Below are 21,926 nucleotides of genomic sequence, written 5' to 3'. Positions count from 1 at the left end.
TTTGAACAGGGCCTCATGTTTGCAAGGCAAGTGTTCTTAACACTTGAGCCACTGTCAGCCCTTTTTTGTGATGGGTTTTCTTTGAGATAGGGTCTCACAGACTGCCAGGGATGGCTTCGAACTGTGAACCTTTTGATCTCTGCCTCCTGAGTGGCTAGGATTATGTGTGAGCCACCAGTGCCCAGCTCAAAGCATTTTCAAGTACATCATTGGAACAGTTTCACTAAATATGATCTGAATTAGACAATCTCCTAATAAAAACTAAGAGGAACTTGAAAATAAGATTTGTAAGGTGCCAGTTCTTCAGTGGTTATTATATTTTCAGTCTGGCTTTTAAGAGTCAGATACTATAATAAGATACTATGGTATATAAAGAAAAACAAAACCATGTGTATCATAGACCAAAGGCTACTTCGGAACTAAAAGTGGGCAATAGTTGAGCTGTGTTCATCAATAACAGATATGTTGAAGGTCCTCAAACCTAGTACCTCAGAGTGTGACCTTACTTGGAATAGGGTCTTTGTAGATATAGTCAAGATAAGGTCATTAAAGTAGGCCTTAATCCAGTGTAACTGGTGTCCTTGCAAAAATGGGAAATTTGGACACGTGAATAGAGGGAAGACAGAGACACAAGAAGTAAGTACACTGTGAAGATGAAAGCTGATATTAAGGTGACACACCTACAAACCAAGGAACACCAAAGATTTGCCAGGACACCACCAGAAAGTAGGAGAAAGGCATAGAACAGATTCTCCCTCACAGTTCTCAGAATGAACCAATCTTGCCAACACCTTCATCTTGGATTTCTAGACTCCAGAGTATGAAAAAAGAAATTTCTGTTGTTTAAACCATCTACTTTGAGACAGTTTGTTATGGAAGCCAACAAACTTTTTATGGAAAGGGTCAGATAGTAACATGTTAGACTCTGTGAACCAGTCTATGTTGAAAATACTTACCTGCCACTGTAGCATGATGGTGACCATAAACTATACATGAATGAATGAGTTTATGTATTATATATACAATACTAATTTACAAAACAAGCAGTGAGCAGTGTTTAGTTAAGGTCTGATTTGCTTACCCTGATTTCACACATGCAGAAAACAGTGGTTAGTACTGTAACCAAATTCCTCTAACCAAGAGCTATAAACATACATGTATGTGTCCATTAGGAAATATTCCCTTGTGGAGAATTGTAATGAGGATAAGGGAAGGGAAAGGATCTTGGTATGACTAAATTTAAATCCTAAATCTACCACACTGAGAAACAATTTCCAATTGGCAAGTTTAAGTTTTTCCCAGCAGTGAAAATGCTAGGGTAAGGAAAGGGAAAGGATCTTGATATGACTAAATTTAAATCCTGAATATCACATTGAAAAATGATTAACTTCCAATTGGCAAGTTTAAGTTTTTCCTAGCAGAGAAAATACTAAATATTATTTTCAAAAGGTTAAAAATTATTCTCAAGTATAAATATCTCAAAGATTTTATTTAACTTAGTAATTAATGAGGAAAATATTTAGGCTAGCTCAAAGAATTTGAAGGATAGATTTTATAGATAGATATGCACAGTCAGAAATGCTGAAATGAACTTGCCAGTAGGTGCAAAACTAGTATCTTAGGATAATAAACTATAATACTTGGGTTATCTGTATCTAGTAAGTACAGCTGTATTCCTACTGGCCAAAATTCCTTTGTATATGAGCAACAAGAATCATTTATGTGACTATCAGTTATTTGCAGTGCATCATTTATCCCTACAGAGTTGTAAAATAAGTCAGCAGAAAGTCAAAGGTGTGCACTCCTGTTGAATCAGATAGCCCCTAGAAGGCTTGCTAGGAAGTACCAAGACTGGTGTCACTGTACAATATTGTCATTTCGTCAAGTGATTGTTTCTTTCCATTTCCAGGAAATAGGTAATTTGTCCTGATAAAAGCTAGACTGAGTTTAGTTATAAAGAAGTGATGTTTCCTTTTTACACATCTGGGATGTGAAGTGCTATTAGTAAGAAGTCTAGTATACCAAACAACAAAAACTGGAAATAACAGTGTGGCAAGCCATGGATCCCAAAAAAGATTAAGGTAAAGAAATGTGGTATCAGGAAATTGAGGATAACTGATAACCTCAATTCATTTAACATTCATTATATGATATTATCCATCCATCACTTTCACTGTGAACAGAACACTTCCTCATATAAAACTTGCCTCTTTGTCTAAGATTAATCAGCATCATCACAGCTTTAACAATAACAGCAACTAACATTTATTGAGGGCTCATTTTGTGTGGTAGGCACTATCCTAGAGTTTTGCATATTTTCTCACTTCTCCCAACAAAAGTAACAATATTATCTTCATTTTGCAAGTGAGGAAACAGGCCTTATTACAGTTTGAAGTTGATATGTCCCTACAGAAGCTCATGTGCTGAAGACATAGTCCCCAATTCGCCAATGTTGAGAAAAAGGACTCTTAGGAAGTGTTTGTATCATGAGGGCTCTGATCTTATCAGTGGATTAATTCATTAATGGGTTCATAATTTGATAGGCTATTGGAAGGTGATGAGAATTTAGGCGTTGAAGGAAATATGTTCTTGGGGGCTATGTCTTGTCCCTGGACCCTTCCCCTCTTGTTCTCTCCGCTTCCTGGCTGCCATGAAATGAGTAGCTTTGTTCAACCATATGCTCCCCACCATGGTTTTCTACTTCACCATGGCCCAGGAACAACAGAAACAAGGGACCAAAGACTGAAACACGAGGCCATAAGCCAAAATAAACCTTTTCTACTTTAAAGTTGTTTCCTTTAGGAATTTTGTCACAGTGATGGAAAGCTGACTAACACAGGCCCCAAGTGGTTAAATAACTTATTCAAGATCACCTACTCAGTGGTAAAAACAGGCTATGGACAAAGGCTTTCAACACCAGCAAATTTAGGGAACTCGTCATAGCCTTTATTAGTAGAGGAAATTAATTTTAATTAAAACATTCTATCAGAAAGGATAACAAAAAATATTAAGGGGAACAATCTTTCATCAAGAAAATATAACAACTGTCAATATATATGCCACAAAAGTTAGTGCAGCCAATTTCATAAAGCAAACACTGAGACAAAGGGACAGACAGGTCCAGATACAAAAATAGTGGGTGACTTAAGTACCCTAGTCTCATCAGTAGATACACCATCCAGGCAAAAACTCAACAAAGAAACTTCAGAGTTAAAGTGTACCATATAGCAAATATATTTAACAGACATCTATAGGATATTACACACAACAACTGCAGAATACACACTCTTCTCATCATTCCATGGAATGTTCTCCAAAATAGATCACATTTTAGATAATAAAACAAGTCTTAACAAGCAGAAAAAAATGAAATTAATTTGTTGTATCTTACCAGATTATAGTGAAATAAAATCTGAACTTGATAGTAAGAAAAATACAGAAAATATGCAGACATGAAGAATAAATATACTTTGTTCAGTGTGTCATTGAAAAAAGGAAGGAAATTTTAAAATTCCTAGAACTGAATGAAAGTGAAAACACAATTTGCCAGAACCTTTGAAAGATAGCAAAGGCAATTCTAAGAGGGAAATTTATGGTTATGAGTCCCTATATTAAAAAATCACAGACCTCAAATAATTAAATTAATGATGCACTTCAAAGTCTTAGAAAAACAAGAACATTCCAAACCTCAAATTAGGAAACAAATAATACATATCAAAGCTAATGAAAATGGAGACAAACAAAATTGACAAACTTCTAGCTAAACTAACCAATAACTAAAGAGGTTTAAATTAATAAAATCAGAGTTGAAAAGAGGAATATTATAACATATACCACTGAAATCCCAAAGATCATTATGAAATATTTTCTTTTATTACAATAAACTGGAAATTCTAGAAAAGTATAAATTTTCAGACATATATGACCTACCAAATTTGAACCAAGAGGTAATAAACATCTGAAATAAGCAATGAGATTGAAGTAGCAATAGTCTCCCACCAAAGGAAAGCCCAAGACTGGACAGATTCACTGCTGAGTCTGTCAGACTTTTAGAGAACTAACATCAATACTCCTCAAACTGTTCCAAAAAATAGAAAGAGAAGGAACTCTACTATCTCCAAACAAGGATATAAAAAATATAAACCAATTTCCTTGATGAACATAGATGTAAGAATTATAATAAAATGTGTGAAAACTGGACTCAATAATACATTTTTAGCCTTTTTTTTTGGGTGGTCCTATGGTTTGAACTCAGGACCTCACATTTGCTAGGCAGGCATTCTACCACTTGAGCCACTGTGCCAGCTCTACAATACATTTTTTAAAAGAGTGTACACCATGATCAAGTTGTTTTCATTCCAGGGATGCAAGGATAATTCAAAATACACATAAATAAATGTAATACAGCACATAAATATAATCAGGAACAAAAATCAATAATCATTTCAATATATGCAGGAAAATACTTTGACAAATTCAGCATCCCTTAATGATAAAAGCCCTGAAGAAACTATGAACAGGAACATACCTCAAAATCATAAAAGTTATATACAATAAACCTATATCTGAAACCATTTCCTATAAAATGAGGAATGAGACAAGGGTGACCATTCTCTCCACTCTTATTCAATCCAGCACTTATATTTTTAGCCAGAGGAATTAGGCAGAGAAAGAAAAATGAACTGGAAGTTTATAGAATAGTACACTTCAGTATCTCAATTTAGGAACTAATGCTTTGACCGTTGTCAAATACAATAGCAAATAGCTTTAAATAAATAGTTGCTATGTTTTATAATGGAAATGTCATTTAGGTTCTTTAGAGTATTTAAATGATTGAATATGAAATACCCTGCACAGGCTCTTGTGATGAAGGCTTAGTCAGGAGCTGATGATGTTATTTTAGGAGGTGATGCAAACTTTAGGAGGTGGGCCCTGGTTGGAGCAAGTAGGCCTCTGGGGGTGTGCCATTGTGGGTATTTTGTCCTGAGCCCCTTCCTGATTCTCTCTGCACCCCAGTTACCATTACTTAAACAACTCTGCTCTACCACATCCTTCCACCATGACTGAAGTTCAGCCTCACCACAGGCCCAGAAACAATGAATTCAGTCAACCATGGATCAAAACTGCTGAAACTGTGAGTCAAAAAAAATCATTCCTCCTCTTAAATTATTTCCCTCAGGTATTTGTCATGGCAAGGAAAAACTGACTAACACAAAAAATTGATACCAGAGTAGAAGGTCCATTGCTTTGACTACCTGACGATGAGTTTCAGAAGACTTTGGAACTGGATTGTGGGAGGAATTTGGAGAAGTTTGGAAATTCAGGCTAAAGAAAGCCTGGTATGCTATAAAAGGAACTTAAGGGCAATTCTGGTGAGAGCTCAATAGTTCAGGATGCCCACAGAAATGCAGACAGTAAAGCCAGGCCCATGTGGTTTTAGACGTGCATGAGGACTCTTATTTAAAATTGCTCTAGAAACCATTAATGTTCCTTTCTGGCAAAGAACAACTACTTCTGAGACTGTGGAAATTTAAAGATGATGGACTAATTAATATAGTGGAGAAAATTTCAAGGCCGCCCATCATTCAGACTGTTGCATGGAATACCCATGCTGGCTGCTATAGGATTTGATGTTTTCCCTACTGGGTTTTGGTCTTGCATTGGTATAATAATTCTTTATGATTCCCCTTTTCCTCCCTTTTGAAATGGAAGTTTACTCTGTGACACTGTACTTAGAATATGTAACTTGTTTTTGAGTATGTAACTTATTTTAAACTTTTGAGCAATGCTGCAGCTGTTAATACTTCGGGGACTTTTGGCGATGTACTAAATGCATTTTGCATTATGAGATAGCTATGAACCTTTGGGGGCTAGAGGCAGAGGGTTAAGTTTTGAATATAAAATATTTGCCAGGCTATGTGTGGAATACTTGGTCACCAGCTGATAATCCTATTTTGGGAAGTGGTGGAAACCCTAGGTGGAACAAGTAGACCACTGGCAGTGTGCCTCTGAAGGGTATCTTGTACCTGGTCCCTTCCTGTCTTTCTCTACTTCCTTCTATAGGGTGAGCAGCTCTGCTCCACAACTCTCTTCCACCATAAAGTTCTGCCTCACCACAGACACAGAAACAAAAGAGCAAGGTGACTATGTCTGAAACCTCTTGAAAACTTTGAGTCAAAATAAATCTTTCCCTTTTTAAAATTGTTTCCCTGAGGGATTTGTTACAGTGACAAAACAAAAAACAAAACAAAGCCTAACACAGGATTACAGTGAATGAGTTAACAAAGAAAGGATACTTCATACTATTGTAGCTATAAATCAATTAAGATGAGCTTTTTACCTTTATTACATAGTAGGTCTGTGTTTTCTCCTCTTCTCCTTCAGGAGGCAGCATAACGACAGTAAGAATTTCGTATCTATTCTTCATCTTATCAATTTTACTTAGCCGCTCATGAAACTCATAACTAATAAAGAAAGAAAAAAGTTAAAGAACTATCATGTACTCTTACTGAAGACATTTGTCTGTATTACTGCTGAACTCAAGCAGGTTAAATGTGCTTACTTTTTAATTTAATAATTCAGTGTGAAGGTCTCAGAGTTTGCCCTACTTGAATGCTAACAAGTCAGTATGCCACAGTTTAATGGATGTTGGTAGAACAACACAAGATTTTTGTGATAGAGGCAAAGGACTTTATTACTCATGACAATGCAAATAGTATTAGCTTCCTGTCTGCATTGATTCTCCTTGTCCCCATGTCCCATGCCAGCTCAGGTAGATACTACACAAACACAGTATGTTTGTATCACAGCTGAGGAACTTTGAGCTTAGGTAACCCAAATATTTTCTAATGGGAAATAAGCAATCATACCTACCTTTTGCTCCAGAGGGAGATATTACCTCTGGCTTCTGAGATGCTAACAGCAGAACAGAGGAATTAGTGCCTTTCATTGCAAGGAAGGCAAAATAGGAGAAACACACAGAGAATTTTCTTCTAGCATTCAAATTCAGATTCTTAAGTGTTAATTACATTTTCCTTTCAGTTCAATAAATTTATATTTTATAAAATATTTTTCAGATATTATTTTATAATACTAATAATGCTACTATTTGCATGGTAATATGGATGGTGACTCACTGCCTACTATAACCTCACAAAAATAAGTCACCCTCTGTAGGAATTTTCCTTCCCCTACAGAGAACCAATGCCAAAATATATTTAGTGTCAGAAGTTACAGTTTTTCTTATTTTGTCAGTATTGTTTCATCAGAAAATATTTACTCATTCTTCATATGATCATAAGTGACTTTCTCATCTTTAATCTTAAGATGGTAGACAGAAGTATATCTTTCCTCCTTTGTAAAATAAAAGAGATTTTATAAAAAAGAAAACAAAAACTGGGAACAAGAAAGACACAGACTTTTCATCAATACATGAAAAATAGAAGACATGATATAAGATGAATAGAAAAAAAACACTCATGGAAAATTATTGCAGCAACAAGAGCCATTTTCAACCAGAAGTTTGGAGAAAATACAAACTCAAGAACACTGGTGGCTCACCCCTGTAATTCTAGCTACTCAGGAGGCAGAGATCAGGAGGATCATGGTTTGAAGTCAGCCTGGGCAGATAGTTTCACAAGACCCTATTTTTTTGCGAACCCTTTGCAAAAAGGGCTGGCAGAGTGACTCAAGTTGTAGACCTTGAGTTCAAGCCCCAGTACCACAAAAACAACAACAAAAAAGAATATGAAATAAAAGGAGCAACAGTGATCTGTGAAGCCACCATTAATGATCAGTTAATATAATATTTGTCTACAGAACATCTGGGCCACTCCCATCAACTCATTGAAGTACACAGAAATGTTGACATGGAAGGTTTCTGCTCCAGTGATAACGAAAAACTGCAGAGTTTTAAGCAGGTATGTTGGAATGAGACAGAGAAGTTTTTAAAAAGTAACATGAAGTAATTTGAGTCTTCCACAACAATGGAAGTAAATAAAAAGAAAAGTAGTTCCATGTTACAATGAAATAAAGTCCTCGTCATTCAAAATGGCACTTCCTAACTTTCTGTAACCAAGGAAGTCCTAACCATGCCTGGTAACTATCTATGCTCCTGAAGGAACAGACTAACCCAGGACCCCAAATCATGCTCCCATTTATGGAAGAGATCTGTAAAAGAAAGAAATCTATTTGCAGAGGAAACCCTTACTAGCTAGCTATGAAAATATCCACTAATTATTAAGTAAGCATTGATTAATAAATATAACAGAAAACCAGGGGCCATCAGACATTTATGAAAAACTAACTACACAAATTTAAAAAACAAAATGAACAAAGAAATAATAGATCCTGAGAGAAAAAGATAATGCATAGGATAAAAGAGAATTTTCAAGGAAAAGGCTCCTTCTGGCTCCCCAATGACCATGTTTGTGGATTTTAAAACTTAACATAGATCAGGCATGTAGAGCTGCTGAGGAACTTGTCAATATCTACTGTGAGACAATGAACAAAATAAGACAGGCACTTACCAGGCTTTATCTGGAAAAGACCAACTTTCAATAGAGAATGGAAATGTTACAGGGCTAGAAGACCTAATTTTTTTGAGATGTTGCCCGCTAGTGAGTTCCAGGTCAATATGTTAGATTGCCAACCAGTTCATGAGCAAGCTACCCAGTCCCAGACTACAGTTCTTATTTTGACCAGTGGACCTGTGAAGTTTGATGGAAACAAGCAACACTACTTCAACCAGAACTTCCTCCTGACTGCTCAGACTACTTCTAATAGCACTGTCTAGAAGATTTGCAAGTGATTGCTTCCATTTTCATGATTGGGTTAGTTAAAGGTGCAAAAGTTAATGCTGTAAAAGGGTCCATTAGTTCTAGTAACTGAAGTTTATGTGAATTAACACATTTCATTGTAAAAGCACTATGAACAAGTATGTGCTAAAACTAAATTTCTTTAAATTTTTTATTCCTAGCAGCACCTTTTATAGCAGCTGACAGATTGGATCACTGCCTTTAAGAGTTTCAATGCTAGCTTTTTACATGCCTTCTATATAGATTCCACTAATGGTGTTCTTAAATTTAATATTAAACATATGCTCTCAGTACTAATATACTGTGAACCTAACCTATTTAAAAAATGGAATCCTGTTGTAATACTATCTATAGGATATCAGTACAACATAACCCTCTGAGAGAAAGCGGTCTGGGTTTTTTGTTGTTTCTAAGTTAATTTTGTAGTGAAACACATACCTATTTTCAGTTAGCACTGATAACACAGTTTTAATATACAGCATAACTTTCTGAAATCAGTTCAGTTTAGGTTTACATAAGTACTCTGACATGTTTGAGTTGCATGTCAAGATGTTCGGTTCTTTTTCCCCATATTTTCTTATGTTAACATGTTTCCTGAGGAGGAGAATTAATCAACTGGAGAGGTGAAAAATATTCTCAGTGGATACATGAGTATGGGTACATTTAGTGGCTTAAAAGCAAAACTTCTTAAAAACACTTTTCTTGGCAGCTCCAGGTCTATAAATTTACGTAATGAGTGGTAATAGAACTAATATCTTTAATGAGAGAATGGGGAATGAGAAATGTGGAAATCCAAGGTAGGAGCCAAAAGTAAGAAGGGTGACCAAATGGTAAAATTTTGGGACTTGTTTCCTGCCTCCTAAAAATGTAGCCAATTTTTAGGATTTAAATCACTTAATTAATAAGTATCATTGCCAAATGGTCATGAGTGTCACTTTTGTTCTAAGAATGAGTTTTTAAGGTTTTTGTGCTTCATACTTGTCAACAATATAAATCTCAATATTCAAGAATTTATGGAGGTAAACTGTCAGCAGTAATCCTAATTTTGTGACAGGGTCTAACAAGAAACTCGGGAACAAAGCCATTGCTATCTTGATACCCTTAACTTCTAAGCCTTCCAAATGTACTTTAGGCCAAAAGACTCATATCTATTACCCACCCCCAAAATGAGTGGATTTTCCCGTGTTTTTTACTGTCAACTATTATTTGTTATTTAAAGTGATGTAGCCATCACTGGGCTTATGAGTGTCACTCACAATCTGATATAGAAGGGCGACCATTGCAAAGGCAGCAGGGACACTCCTCATGGGGCCAGCCCCAGCCCCATCAAACAGTAGGGGCACTCACCACCCTCCAGGAATCAGGTCACCATTACAGACCTCCTTCGTGCCACCCCTGGAAGTGCAGGACTAGATCTCAGTCCCTCCGCCCAATACGCATTAACTCCTGAGATGGGAACTCAGACAATCCCTACAGGAGTCTATGGGCCATTACCAGAAGGGACAATAGGATTAATTTTAGGAAAAAATAGTTTGACATTAAAGGGTCCGCAAATACATCCTGGAGTTATTGATCAAGATTATATGGGAGAACTTAAAATTCTTGCTCAAGCTCCTCAGACTTTTGTGGCTATTGCTCCCACACATAAGATCGCACAGTTGATAATCTTTCCCAATGTAAAGGTAGAAAAAGTGCACATGGACACCCCACAGGGAGAAAAAGGGCTTGGTCAGTCTGATCATGCTTACTGGGTACAGTGAGTCACTTCTGACTGCCCCGAGATGGCTCTATTTTTAAATGGAAAGTGGTTTATGCGATTGCTAGATACTACAGCAGATGTTTCTGTAATTGCAGAGTGACGCCGGCCATCCACATGGTCTTGTGTTCAGGCTACAGCAGATTTAAAACGTGTTGGCTCTGCCACAGCTCCTTTACAAAGTGCTTGCGCTATCTCTTGGCATGATAAGGAAGGACATTCTGGCACCTTTTTACCATATGTGCTAAAAGATTTGCCAGTAATTTTATGGGGAAGAGATGTTTTACAGGAAATGGGAGCTATTTTATATAGCCCCAGTGCTAAGGTTTCATATATGATGTTACAACAGGGTTTTGATCCTCATAAAGGCCTAGTAAAGAGTCAACAGGGTATAAAGGAACCCATCTCTTCTGTGCCCCATCCTCCTCATATGGGATTAGGATACAAGACATCTCCTACATATTTTTAGAAGGGGCCCTGATTAATAACTTCCCCCCCCCCACTTCATACAGCTGCTAAAATCACTTGGCTCAGTAATGAGCCAATATGGGTGGATCAGTGGCCCCTAAGAGGGGAGAAATTAGTAGCAGCACAAGGCCTTAATTCAGGAGCAATTATAAGCAGGACATATACAAGTATCTCATAGTCCATGGAATATGCCTATTTTTGTTATTAAGAAAAAATCAGGCAAATGGTGTTTGCTACAGGATTTAAGAGCTATCAATAAAGTTATGCAACCAATGGGATCTTTACAACCTGGGCTTCCCTCACCCACTGCCATTCCCCTACAAAATTATCTTTATATTATTGATTTAAAAGATTTCTTTTTTACTATTCCATTACATGAGGAAGACAGAGAAAAATTTGCCTTCTCTGTACCCATGCCTAATCATCAGGCTCCTTGTAAACATTATCATTGGAAGGTTTTGCCTCAGGTCATGGCAAACAGCCCTACCATGTGTCAAGAGTTTGTTGCTTCAGCTTTAGAGCCTTTAAGACAAAAATTTAATCAGGCTTATATTGCTCATTACATGGATGATATTTTACTTAGCCACCCTGATTTAGATATTCTTCAAAACCTATTGTCTCATGTGCTTGAACAATTGCCAAAATGGGGCCTTACTGTAGCTCCAGATAAGGTACAAAAGCAATCTCCCTTTTCAAATTTGGGAGATATGGACTATCCACCCCCAAAAAATAGAAATCTGTAAAGATAATTTAAAAACTTTAAATGATTTTCAAAAATTATTAGGTGATATAAATTGGTTACATCATGCCTTAAAACTTACCACCCATGAACTATCTCCTCTCTTTAAAATTTTACAGGGAGACATTCAACCATCATCTCCTAGATATCTCACACCAGAAGGTCATGTGGCCCTGGCTAAGGTTGAACAAGCCATTCATAACTCTCAGAGAACTCATGTTGATTATTTTCAACCAATGCAGCTTCTTATTTTACCTACTACAAGTCTACTCACAGGAGTTCTTTGGCAGACTCAGAGAGTACTAGAATGGTTACATTTACCTCACCCCCTGCTAGAATTATCACTTCTTACCATATAACATGGTAGCAAAGTTAATAGTCATGGGACGTTTTATCCCCGTACAACTGCCAGGACTAGAACCATCCCTTATTATTGTCCCATTTACCAAGGAACAACAGGCTTGGTTATGGTGCACTGATACCATGTGGCAAAATGCATTAGCAAACTTTACAGGACAGCTTGGAGAACATTTGCCTTCCTCTAAACTTCTTAATTTTGCTTCTCAACATGCTTTTATATTTCCTCACAATATCTGAGAGGATCCTGTACCTCAGGCTCTTGTGATTTTTACTAATGCTTCAGGTTCTGGAAATGTTGCTTACTTTTCCTCTCAAGGACAAAAGGTTATACAAACAGGGTTTTCCACTGCTCAGCATGCTGAGCTTCAGGCCATCATATTGGTTTGTCAGGATTTTGCTCATGTTCCTTTTAATTTGTATACAGATAGTGCATATGTTTATGGTGTACTTAAGAGTATTCAAACTGCTTATATAGGACCTACTAATGATGAAAAGCTTTTTCATCTCTTCCAGGAGTTAAGGGCTTTATTACAACAACACCAACATCCTTATTTTGTGGGCCATCTCTGGTCCCACTCTGGACTTCCTGGGCCGTTGGCAGAGGGCAATTGCCAGGCAGATGCCTTAGTTTCTCCATTAATTTTACAGGTGGATAACTCATCACCAGTAAACCAGGCCATACAAAGTCATTCTCAGTTCCACCAAAACTCCAGAGCTCTTCGTAAACATTTTCATATCACTGAGAACAAGCTTGTCAGATTGTTAAGTCATGTTCAAAATCTGATCCTCATTTGCCTTTGCCCAGTGAGAGAGTTAACCCTCATGGTCTTCATCCTCTATCATTATGGCAGATGGATGTTACTCACATTCCATCTTTTGGACGACAGAGTTATGTCCATGTTGTCATTGATACTTACTCTGGTTTTGTTTTTGCCTCTCCAAGATCAGAAAAAGCAACACACCATGTTATAGATCACTGGTTAGCCGCCTTTGTGGTGATGGGGAAGCTGCTCCATATTAAAACTGATAATGGTCCAGGCTATACATCTACTGTCTTCAAGGCTTTTTGTTCCTCCTACAAAATTCTTCATACCAGAGGCATACCCTACAATCCACAAGCTATAGTGAAATGAGCTCACCAAACTTAAAAGTTCAATTACAAAGACAAGAAGGGGGAGACAGCTCCCCGGCCACTCAAATTAACAAAGCTCTTTTTACTTTAAATTTTTTAAAATGCTCTGAATCTGGCTTTACTCCAGCTAAAAAACATTGGGAACATCATAATAAACAACATTTGCCACAGGTATTGTGGAAAGATGTAAGGACTGGGGCCTGGCAAGGCCCTAGCCCAGTCTTGTTATGGGGCCAAGGCCATGCTTGTGTTTTTCCTGAAGGTGAAAAAAGCCCAATTTGGGTACCCTCACGGTTTGTGAAGACATCAGATGCAGAAGCTCCACCTGATGGGGGAGGAGAGGAGCCCAAGCCCGCCAAAAGCCAAACTAATGGAGATCCTGTCACTGAAGGCGATAAGGAACCACCCTTACCGGTCCTACAAGAGGCAACATCATCCTTGACAAACGCAGTAAAACAACCAGGGGATCTACTCCCCCAACTTGGGGTCAAATAAAATGCTTGGTGGATATGGCCAAGAATGCCATTAAGGGATGGGGACAGGAAGAAACTCCTGCTGTTCTTCTGCTGGCTATGATTAGCATCATTAGTCAACAGGTAAATGCTGCAGAGGCCCAAACTTAGTACATTGTGCCTCATCCACCTCGGCTTCATGCAGTTACCTGGAAAAGTCCTTCTATATCAGTTTTTACTAATGACTCTGAGCTGGTAGGAGGTCACTCTAGTGGACACCTGGCTCCTACTTTCACTAATTATAGTTTTACAGGACAAGCTGTTGCTTTACCTATATGTCTGGGGAATTTGTCTTACTGTCTCCCTCTCATGCCTATTTGGAAAAGTGCTCTGTTATGGAATAGTACTCAGTTTGTTGATTAAAAAACTAGAATTGTTTGGCTTTAATGCCGCTGAGCCATATAATGCTACACATTGGCCTCACATTCCCCGCTGTCATGACAAATGCAATCCTTGGTGCCCCCATAAGGGAGCCTCATGGGAACAATGTGTATTTGCTTCTCCAATGACTGTTAATGTTGCAGGCTACAAGCTTGTGTATTGGTCTCATAATAGCACTTCTGACACTAATATTATAGAGTATTGGACCACCCCTGGTGGGACCACATGGAGGAACCATTCAGTCAGGTATATGGAAGCTCAGAGCTGCTACTGCTAATATCAATCTAACTAGCCATTCAGGCAGCTCTGTTGTTAAAGGCTTGCAAGCTTGTGTTCAACATCGTTTTGCTTTATTGGCTGGATCGATTAACATCTCTAAAAATAGAACTAGTTTTGATCTCTTGTTCTAATTATAATTTAACCTCATGTGTGGACAATTACATAAGTGGCAGCCTACTTATAATAAAACAAAGCCCCTATATCTTGGTACCTACAAATTTCGTGGGACCATGGTATCATGATAGAGGACTACAGGTTGTCAAAGAAATAAAATCATTATTAGTAACAGAAAAAAGAGTTGTAGGGCTCTTGATAGCAGGCACTGTGGCCGCCATCACACTGCTATTGCCACCATGGCTACCACTGCAGTAGCCCTCTCCCAAAGCATTCAAAATGCTCATTCCGTTAATACCTTAACACAAAATGTCAGTTATGCCTTTCAACAACAAGTTGCTATAGATGAAAAAATTGATATCCGCTTAAATTCTCTAGAAGCTGCTTTGCTGGCTATGGGAGATGAAGTTCAAATGCTAAAATTCTGTCAAGATTTACTGTGCCATGCAGGCTTCCAACATATTTGTGTTATTGCAGCACCTACAATGCCACTGACTTCCCATGGAAACTTGTTAAAGCAAGTCCCTTAACCTACAAGCCTTAAAATAGCAAATTTTAGCCATGCAGTTGAGCACACGATCAGGTGCTGCTCCTGCAGATATAGCAAAAACTATATTAGATGAATTACAAGGATTTAACCCTTTTAATACTCTAAAATATTCCTTTTGGTATTTCATTGGCATTGTGTTATTAATGATTTGTTGTTTTTGCTTACTTTCAGTCAGAACTTGAAAGATCAAAAGGCGACTCCTCAGATTAAACATAGAAATGCATCAGGAGCTTTTAAGAAATAGAGTGGGGGAGATGTTGGGGAACAGGCATGACCCTGGACTGAGAATAAGGGAGTTTGCACAGCCTCTCCACGGTAGAAGTTTGCACAGCCTCTTCTACCATATTTTTCCCAGTACCTGGCGTATTGACCTTTGTTTTCACATCTCCTTGAAGAACACAACATGCTGTGTTCACATACCAGCTCCCTGATGCAAAACTAGATAAAGTACCAGAACTGTTAGGAGACTCCCTGCTACCAGATTAATCAACACCTTAGATAAGGTGTCCTGCATACATTGATGATTCCAGAACTGATGTGCTGTAATTAAGCTTCTATAGCATTAGGAAAATTAGCCCACCAAAGCTCATTCCTTTCACCTTGCATCAAGAATTGTTAAAGCTTGATTTTTACCTGAGTCTTTTCCTTGTTCTGACCTATAAAAATAAACACTCTGGCTCAGGTAGGTGCTCATGTTTCCCACCAGGAACATGCAGCCCTCCTGATACCAGTGTTCTGTTTTATGTTGTATGTCTGTATGTTTGTGTGTGTTTTATTTCTCGTTCCCCATCGCTCTTAGTCAGGCTCACGCAGCATACCCATGCAGGCCAGGGCAGTGAATAAAAGTAAAAACAGAGCAACCCTTATATTTAGTGACAAAACAATGAAAGCTTTCCTTTTGAGCTCAGGCATAAAACAAAGGTAACTGTGATCACCATTATTCAGTATTGGACTGGAGGGCCTAGCAAGTATAGTAAAGGGAGAAAAAGAAAAAGTATAAAGATTGGAAAGAAAGAAACAAAATTATTATTGCTCAAAAATGCCTAGCAATACCTAGAAAATTAGAATCCACAGAAGAATTGCTAGAATTGAGATTTAGTGAGGTTGCTTAATAGTTAACATACGGTGCTCTATACTTCAGCAACAAACCAAAAATGAAATGTTTTAAGAGGAGACAACATTGCCAGTAACAAAAATAACACATGGCCAAGAATAATCTTATAAAACATAGGCAAATCTTCTACAGGAAAATTGCTTCAATAAGTACTACTATCAGCTACATATCAGGAAAAACACATCACTGAACCCTCACAAGATATCATACATGAAAAATCACTTCCAAGTAGATTAATGACCCTAATGTAAAAAGGAGAATCTAAAGATTGCAGAATTAGTCAAAGAAAAGAGAGAAGGAATCACCTACACTTATGGCTATAATATACCCTGCAGCTTATATTAAAATTAAATGCTTTTTCAAGTGAGTAAGAAAAAGATTTACATCCAAAGTGGGAGAAGTAGAAGACAGTTCTTCTGACATCACCCTGACATTTTTTTCAAAATTCTTCAATAGCATTTTAAACCCATTTTACCTTATGTTTTGCCGTTCTTGATCAACACATCTTATTTGTGCACCTAGCATTGTTTTGTGCACCTTAATTTCTTCCGTTCGCTCCTCCATGACTGCACGCAACTGCTGTTTTCTTTTTTCCAAGGAAAGAACTTCTTCTGCCTTACTATGAAGCATTTCTCGAGTACGTTTAACCTCAAGTTTTAAAAGATTGTCCTCTATCATCAAATCCTATCAACATAACAAAATTTTCAAATATTGAAATGCTTTTTTTATACCAAAATATTTTTATTTTTCCTTGTTATAAAAGTCAAACTTGAAAATAGACCTTTTTTTCTAATTTGACTATTGACTAAGGCATTAACTAGAATAAATTTAAGTTACCCAAAGTTGTGATTCTAGTTTTTCTTTATAAAAAAGGGAAAGTTGTGGTTATTCAGCATGATTTTTAATAATTCAATGGTAAATTCAAGCTTTACTAAAAAACAAAAGAAGTTATTTGATAATTGGAACTTACAATGTCCAGCAAACATAAAATCTTACAGATGAACATATTTAAACTCTAAAATAAGTCTCACAAAATAATGGAGAAATACATTTTTATTTTAAGGCAATTCAGACATGAGTAGAGTACTGCCATAGGAGTAAACAAATTGAATATATAAGCTTTTACTATTTCATAAATATAGCTTTTGGTTAGAGAAAAAATGAATCCCTATATTTCACATGTACAAAAATATATTCCATATGAATGAAAAACATAGTGTAAGAGATTAAATCAGCATGACTATTACAAATAGCAAACATTTGTCCAATTTCTTTAATAAAAACTTCCAAGCAGAAAAATTATAAACAGGAAAAACCCTAAAGATTTGATGTTAAAGAAACATTTCAGGTCATAAACACTGAATAAAAATTTAAAGGTGAACAGGGAGGAGATTGATAATATTTATGAGAGACAGTATTTTTACATTTGAAAGTATTTTATAAAACAATTGAAAATATAAACCTCCCAAAGGAAACATGGGCAAAGATTATAAACTATATATCCAAAAAGAAAAGTTATAGAATATAATATGATAGAAAAGTCTTTATAACATTTTTATTTAATCATAAACGTTTTAAATTTTTATCTTTAAAGAAAAAGTCTTAAAATGTCACCAATTAAAACATGCATGTATGGGCCACATACGGTGGTTCGAGCCTGTAATCCTGACTACTGGATAGGCAGAGATGAAAAGGAACACAGTTCAAGGCCAGTCAAAAAGTTCGCAAGACCCCATCTCAACTAATGGCAAGGCTCAGTGGCATGCTCCTGTCATCCTAGCTGTGCAGAAAAGCACAAATGGGAGTATCAAAATTCAGGCCAGCCATGACATAAAGCAAGACCCTACCTCAAAAACAACCAACATCAACAGGGCTGGCAGAATGACTCAAGTGGTAGAGCACCTGCCTAGTAAATGTGAGGTCCTGAATTCAACCCCCAGTACTGCTAAAAAAAAATGTCTGCATGTATGAAACAAAACAGAAATATCAAGATGCCATATTTATCAAATTGGAAAGTGTTTTATAAATTAGAATATCCAGTCTCAGTGGTAAAATGCTTGCATACTTCTGGTGAGGGAATTAGTTGAACTCTAAAGAGGACAATTTGGCTTTAAAACAGTTTCAAGACACTAAAAATATTCATTTTTGAACCACAATTATACATCTACAAATTTATCCCAAGAAACTAATTGAACAACTGCATAATGATGCATGTGCACAGTACACAATAGCACTTTTGTATGACAGCCAAACAGTGGAAACAAGCATATCCAAAAAAACAAATGATGCTTAAATAACTTATGGTAACTTCATGCAATGTACTTGTAGGCAGTCTTCAAGAATTATCTTTTAAAGAGCAGTTAATATTTAGGAAACATGTATAATATATAAAATGCCTATAATTATAATACATAGTTTTTGAAAAGACTGGGAGGAAATAATAAAACTTAAAATTCTATCTTGTGTATTGTGATCAGAATGAATTATTTTCTTCTGTGTCATTTGCTGCATTTTAATTTTTTACAATTAACATGAAAACATATGACTTTAAAAACTATACATGAATATAATTTATTGTACCTGCTTAAAAGTTTTGGCTTTATTAAGTTCTTTCTCAGATCTGTCAATGAAAAGGTTTAGTTCATTTACTTTAGTCATGAGAGACTGTTTTTCATCAGAATTTTTACTATTTGACTTCTTGATGAAGTAAAGATCATTCTGTAAAAAAATGAAATGGTATATAAAAGAATGTTTTAAATATATATAAGTAATATTATAATAAACATCTTACATTAGTTATATACTCTAAATATTTTAATAACCAGATATCTCATCCTGTTATATCTCTAATATACATGGACAGTACACAGAAACATTTTCATTATCATCTATTGATGTTTAAGATTTAGTCTGAGTTCAATAATTCTAGGAAATATGATGTGTGGTTCCAGTTCAAATATTATATACGGTTCCCGAATTTTGAAGTGCTTGCCACTTATGAGGAAAAGAGAGCATGCATTTCAGTTCATTGCAGGGTTCACTCATTGCTCATTAGTTTGATTTTATCCAAGTCCCAAATGGTGAAAAAATTACCAGTCTAAGAAAGCACAGTGTTCTGGTTAACAGTATAAACTCTAAAATCAGATGCCCCTTTTACATATTAGCCACCTGACTCTGGTGGACAACCTACTCTCCATCAGTTTCCTCATCTCTATGGTGGAGATGAGAGAAATTCCTACCTCCTGAGTTGTGAGAATTAAGGAAGTTACTTTCAAAGAGAACATCCAACAGTGCTTCACACACAGAAGTGCCATGTAAATGCCAGCTGCTATTATATAACTGCATATTGCTAAAGAGAGAAATATTTGATAAGCCCTAATTATATCAGATGCATGAGTAGGTCTCACATAGCAGATGGCACTTTTCTAGTTTGGTTTGTATCCCTCTTCCTACTCAGAACCCAGAATAAGGTTTGTGTTCATAGTCCCTTCTTGGTTCCTAAATTGAAACTTTCTAGTTTTAACATAATCATTTTCACTCTCATTCCTTCATTCATTCATTCTCAGTCTCTCCCTCCCCCTCTCCCCTCCCTTTTTTCCTCTCCTCTTCCCTTTTTTCTTCCTTTCCCTCCCCTCCTCCTTCTCCTCTCCCTCCTTCTTCTTTTCTTCTCTCTCCCCACCTCCTTTTCCCCACTCCCCCCTCTCTCCTCCCTCTTGTTCACCCTCCTCCTTCTCTCTAAAGTATCAGGACTTAAGATTGCAGCCAGATAGTAAGGAAAGAGAAATTACTGGCATAAAAGTATAATGTCAAAAACTACATTTGAAAAAATAAGAATTAAAATTTAATGTTACTTTCAACCTGAAGAAGTTGGTCTCTGTTATGTGAAATAAGAAATGGAGTAGCATGGAAAAGGATTTAAAGGATGACCTTACAATCTGATGCTACTATTGAGAAGTACAAATCCTCATTAGGTTAACTTGCTTCAATTTTTTAAATTCACTTGCCTTTCTTTTAATTTAACTGTTAAAACCAGAGTTGGGATAGTCATAAGCGCTAGGCAAGTGTATGATGGAGAAGCAACAAGGATAGTTAAAAGAGGAAAGAACCGTAAGCATCCCCACACAACAAAACAGACAAATCAAGGCCAGGGTCAAGAAACATGTTCATATACAAAAATCCTCCTCCTCCCATTCTCTAGTACTAAGAGCCTCTATTCTAGTATTGTGAATAATCAATACTACGTATTATTCACTAAAAGCACTGTGATAAGAAATGCATTGTTTCTAGTTTCCCCAAGTGACCTAAAATAACATTAAATATTTTCTTTTTTATTTAGCAAACAAGTAAGCTAAGGGTCAGGAAAGTTAAAATAGCCATAGTAGTATAAACTTGAAATTCAGAACAAGTCTTATTTGATCCTAAAGTTAGTGTTATTTTCTAGTAAATCAAGGTGACAGTTTAAAAATATTTCAGCAAAATACAAACTACTCCAAACCAAATTTTTTCAATCTTATTATTATTTTTTTTTAAGCAGCCCTAAAGGCATTTGGGGGCAATTCTACACATAACCACTAGAGGGAACTAACTCATCACTAGTCTTTCCAGCTGCAAATAACATTTAAACCAGGCCAAGTTCTCACCCTGTTAGCATGTACACTCTCACTCCCTGGCTTACTCTCCAATTAATTTTTTAACGTAAGTTTACATTACAATAAACAATAAAATTCCTAAAGATGAAGGATGTTGTCACCTTACTGGAAATGCAACGGGGTAACACTAACAGACAACTCATAAGGAATAGCTTCTTTTAGATGGCATTTCAGAGGTAAGGGATAATCAAGTTATCAGTGTTCTAAATCGTATACTCTTTATGAGTATTGTAGAGTCAAGTGAATCACCTGCCAAACCTTTACCTCTTTTGTACAAGCTATAACATTGGACAAGTTACTTAACCTGGAAAAAACAGATAATAAATAATTTGTTCCTCATGAGACATTTATAAGAGTTAAGTGAAATAAAATACTAGAGGCATGTAATACAACACTGCTCAATCCATGGGAACATTTCATATATTTGTTAGTTATGTGGCCAGCTTGGCAATGATCCTGACCAAATTAGTCTTAGGAACATATTGACTTAAAAGAAAATAACTAATAACCAGGATATTGAAAACAAAAAAGTTTTTGGCTAAGTTACATGAAGCTTCTTGATCTGTGTTTCCAAAAGGTCAAATGTGGATTTTTTCTCTTCCAATGATTTCTTAAGTTCAACAATTTTTGCTTCAAGGGCTTGTTTCTCTTCTGAATTAATCTCTCCCTTTAGCCATGACATTCTTCGTTCCACTTGTTGAATGTAAAAATCCTGTTAATGATTTTTAAAAAGAAGTTAGTAACGGGATACAAAAAATTAAAAGCATCTCTTTAAATATACAAACAGTAAATACTTTCTTGGGTTTAGCCTGAACATCATCATTTAAAGTCACTTTAGTTCTTTAGTAATTCAGGATAAAATCCTTCATACTCTAAGGGAGCCACAACCAACTATTCTTCAATCAGGGTACATGGGAAAGACATAGAAATAATCTGAAAGTATAATGCATTCAGGGATATGTAAAATATTACCATAATAGAGCCCCAGAAAATCCCCTGGATATACATGGATATGGACTTTTGATGGTATATTTTCTAAAAGATGCAAAAAGGACA

The 21,926-nt window shown here is 36.4% G+C and overlaps 1 protein-coding gene and 1 pseudogene across 2 annotated transcripts in view; one reads left to right on the top strand and one right to left on the bottom strand.

Annotated features, from left to right (window-relative positions):
- Ccdc39 (coiled-coil domain 39 molecular ruler complex subunit) overlaps window positions 1-21,926 on the bottom strand; it is a 56,921-nt gene that overhangs the window by 11,628 nt on the left and 23,367 nt on the right. For both annotated transcript variants that reach the window (XM_074073687.1, XM_020162865.2), the window contains 4 exons: window positions 21,418-21,582; window positions 18,802-18,939; window positions 16,697-16,905; window positions 6,341-6,464 (listed from right to left, as the gene is read on the bottom strand). In XM_074073687.1, coding sequence (XP_073929788.1) covers window positions 6,341-6,464; window positions 16,697-16,905; window positions 18,802-18,939; window positions 21,418-21,582 — 636 coding nt within the window. The remainder of the gene's footprint in view (window positions 1-6,340; window positions 6,465-16,696; window positions 16,906-18,801; window positions 18,940-21,417; window positions 21,583-21,926) is intronic.
- On the top strand, window positions 8,418-8,900 carry LOC109685816 (NTF2-related export protein 2-like; annotated as a pseudogene).

Source organism: Castor canadensis, chromosome 5 (genome assembly GCF_047511655.1).
Source record: "Castor canadensis chromosome 5, mCasCan1.hap1v2, whole genome shotgun sequence".
NCBI classification, from domain to species: domain Eukaryota; kingdom Metazoa; phylum Chordata; class Mammalia; order Rodentia; family Castoridae; genus Castor; species Castor canadensis.
The sequence above is the reverse complement of the archived record's forward strand: the minus strand, read 5'-3'. Positions and strand labels throughout refer to the sequence as shown.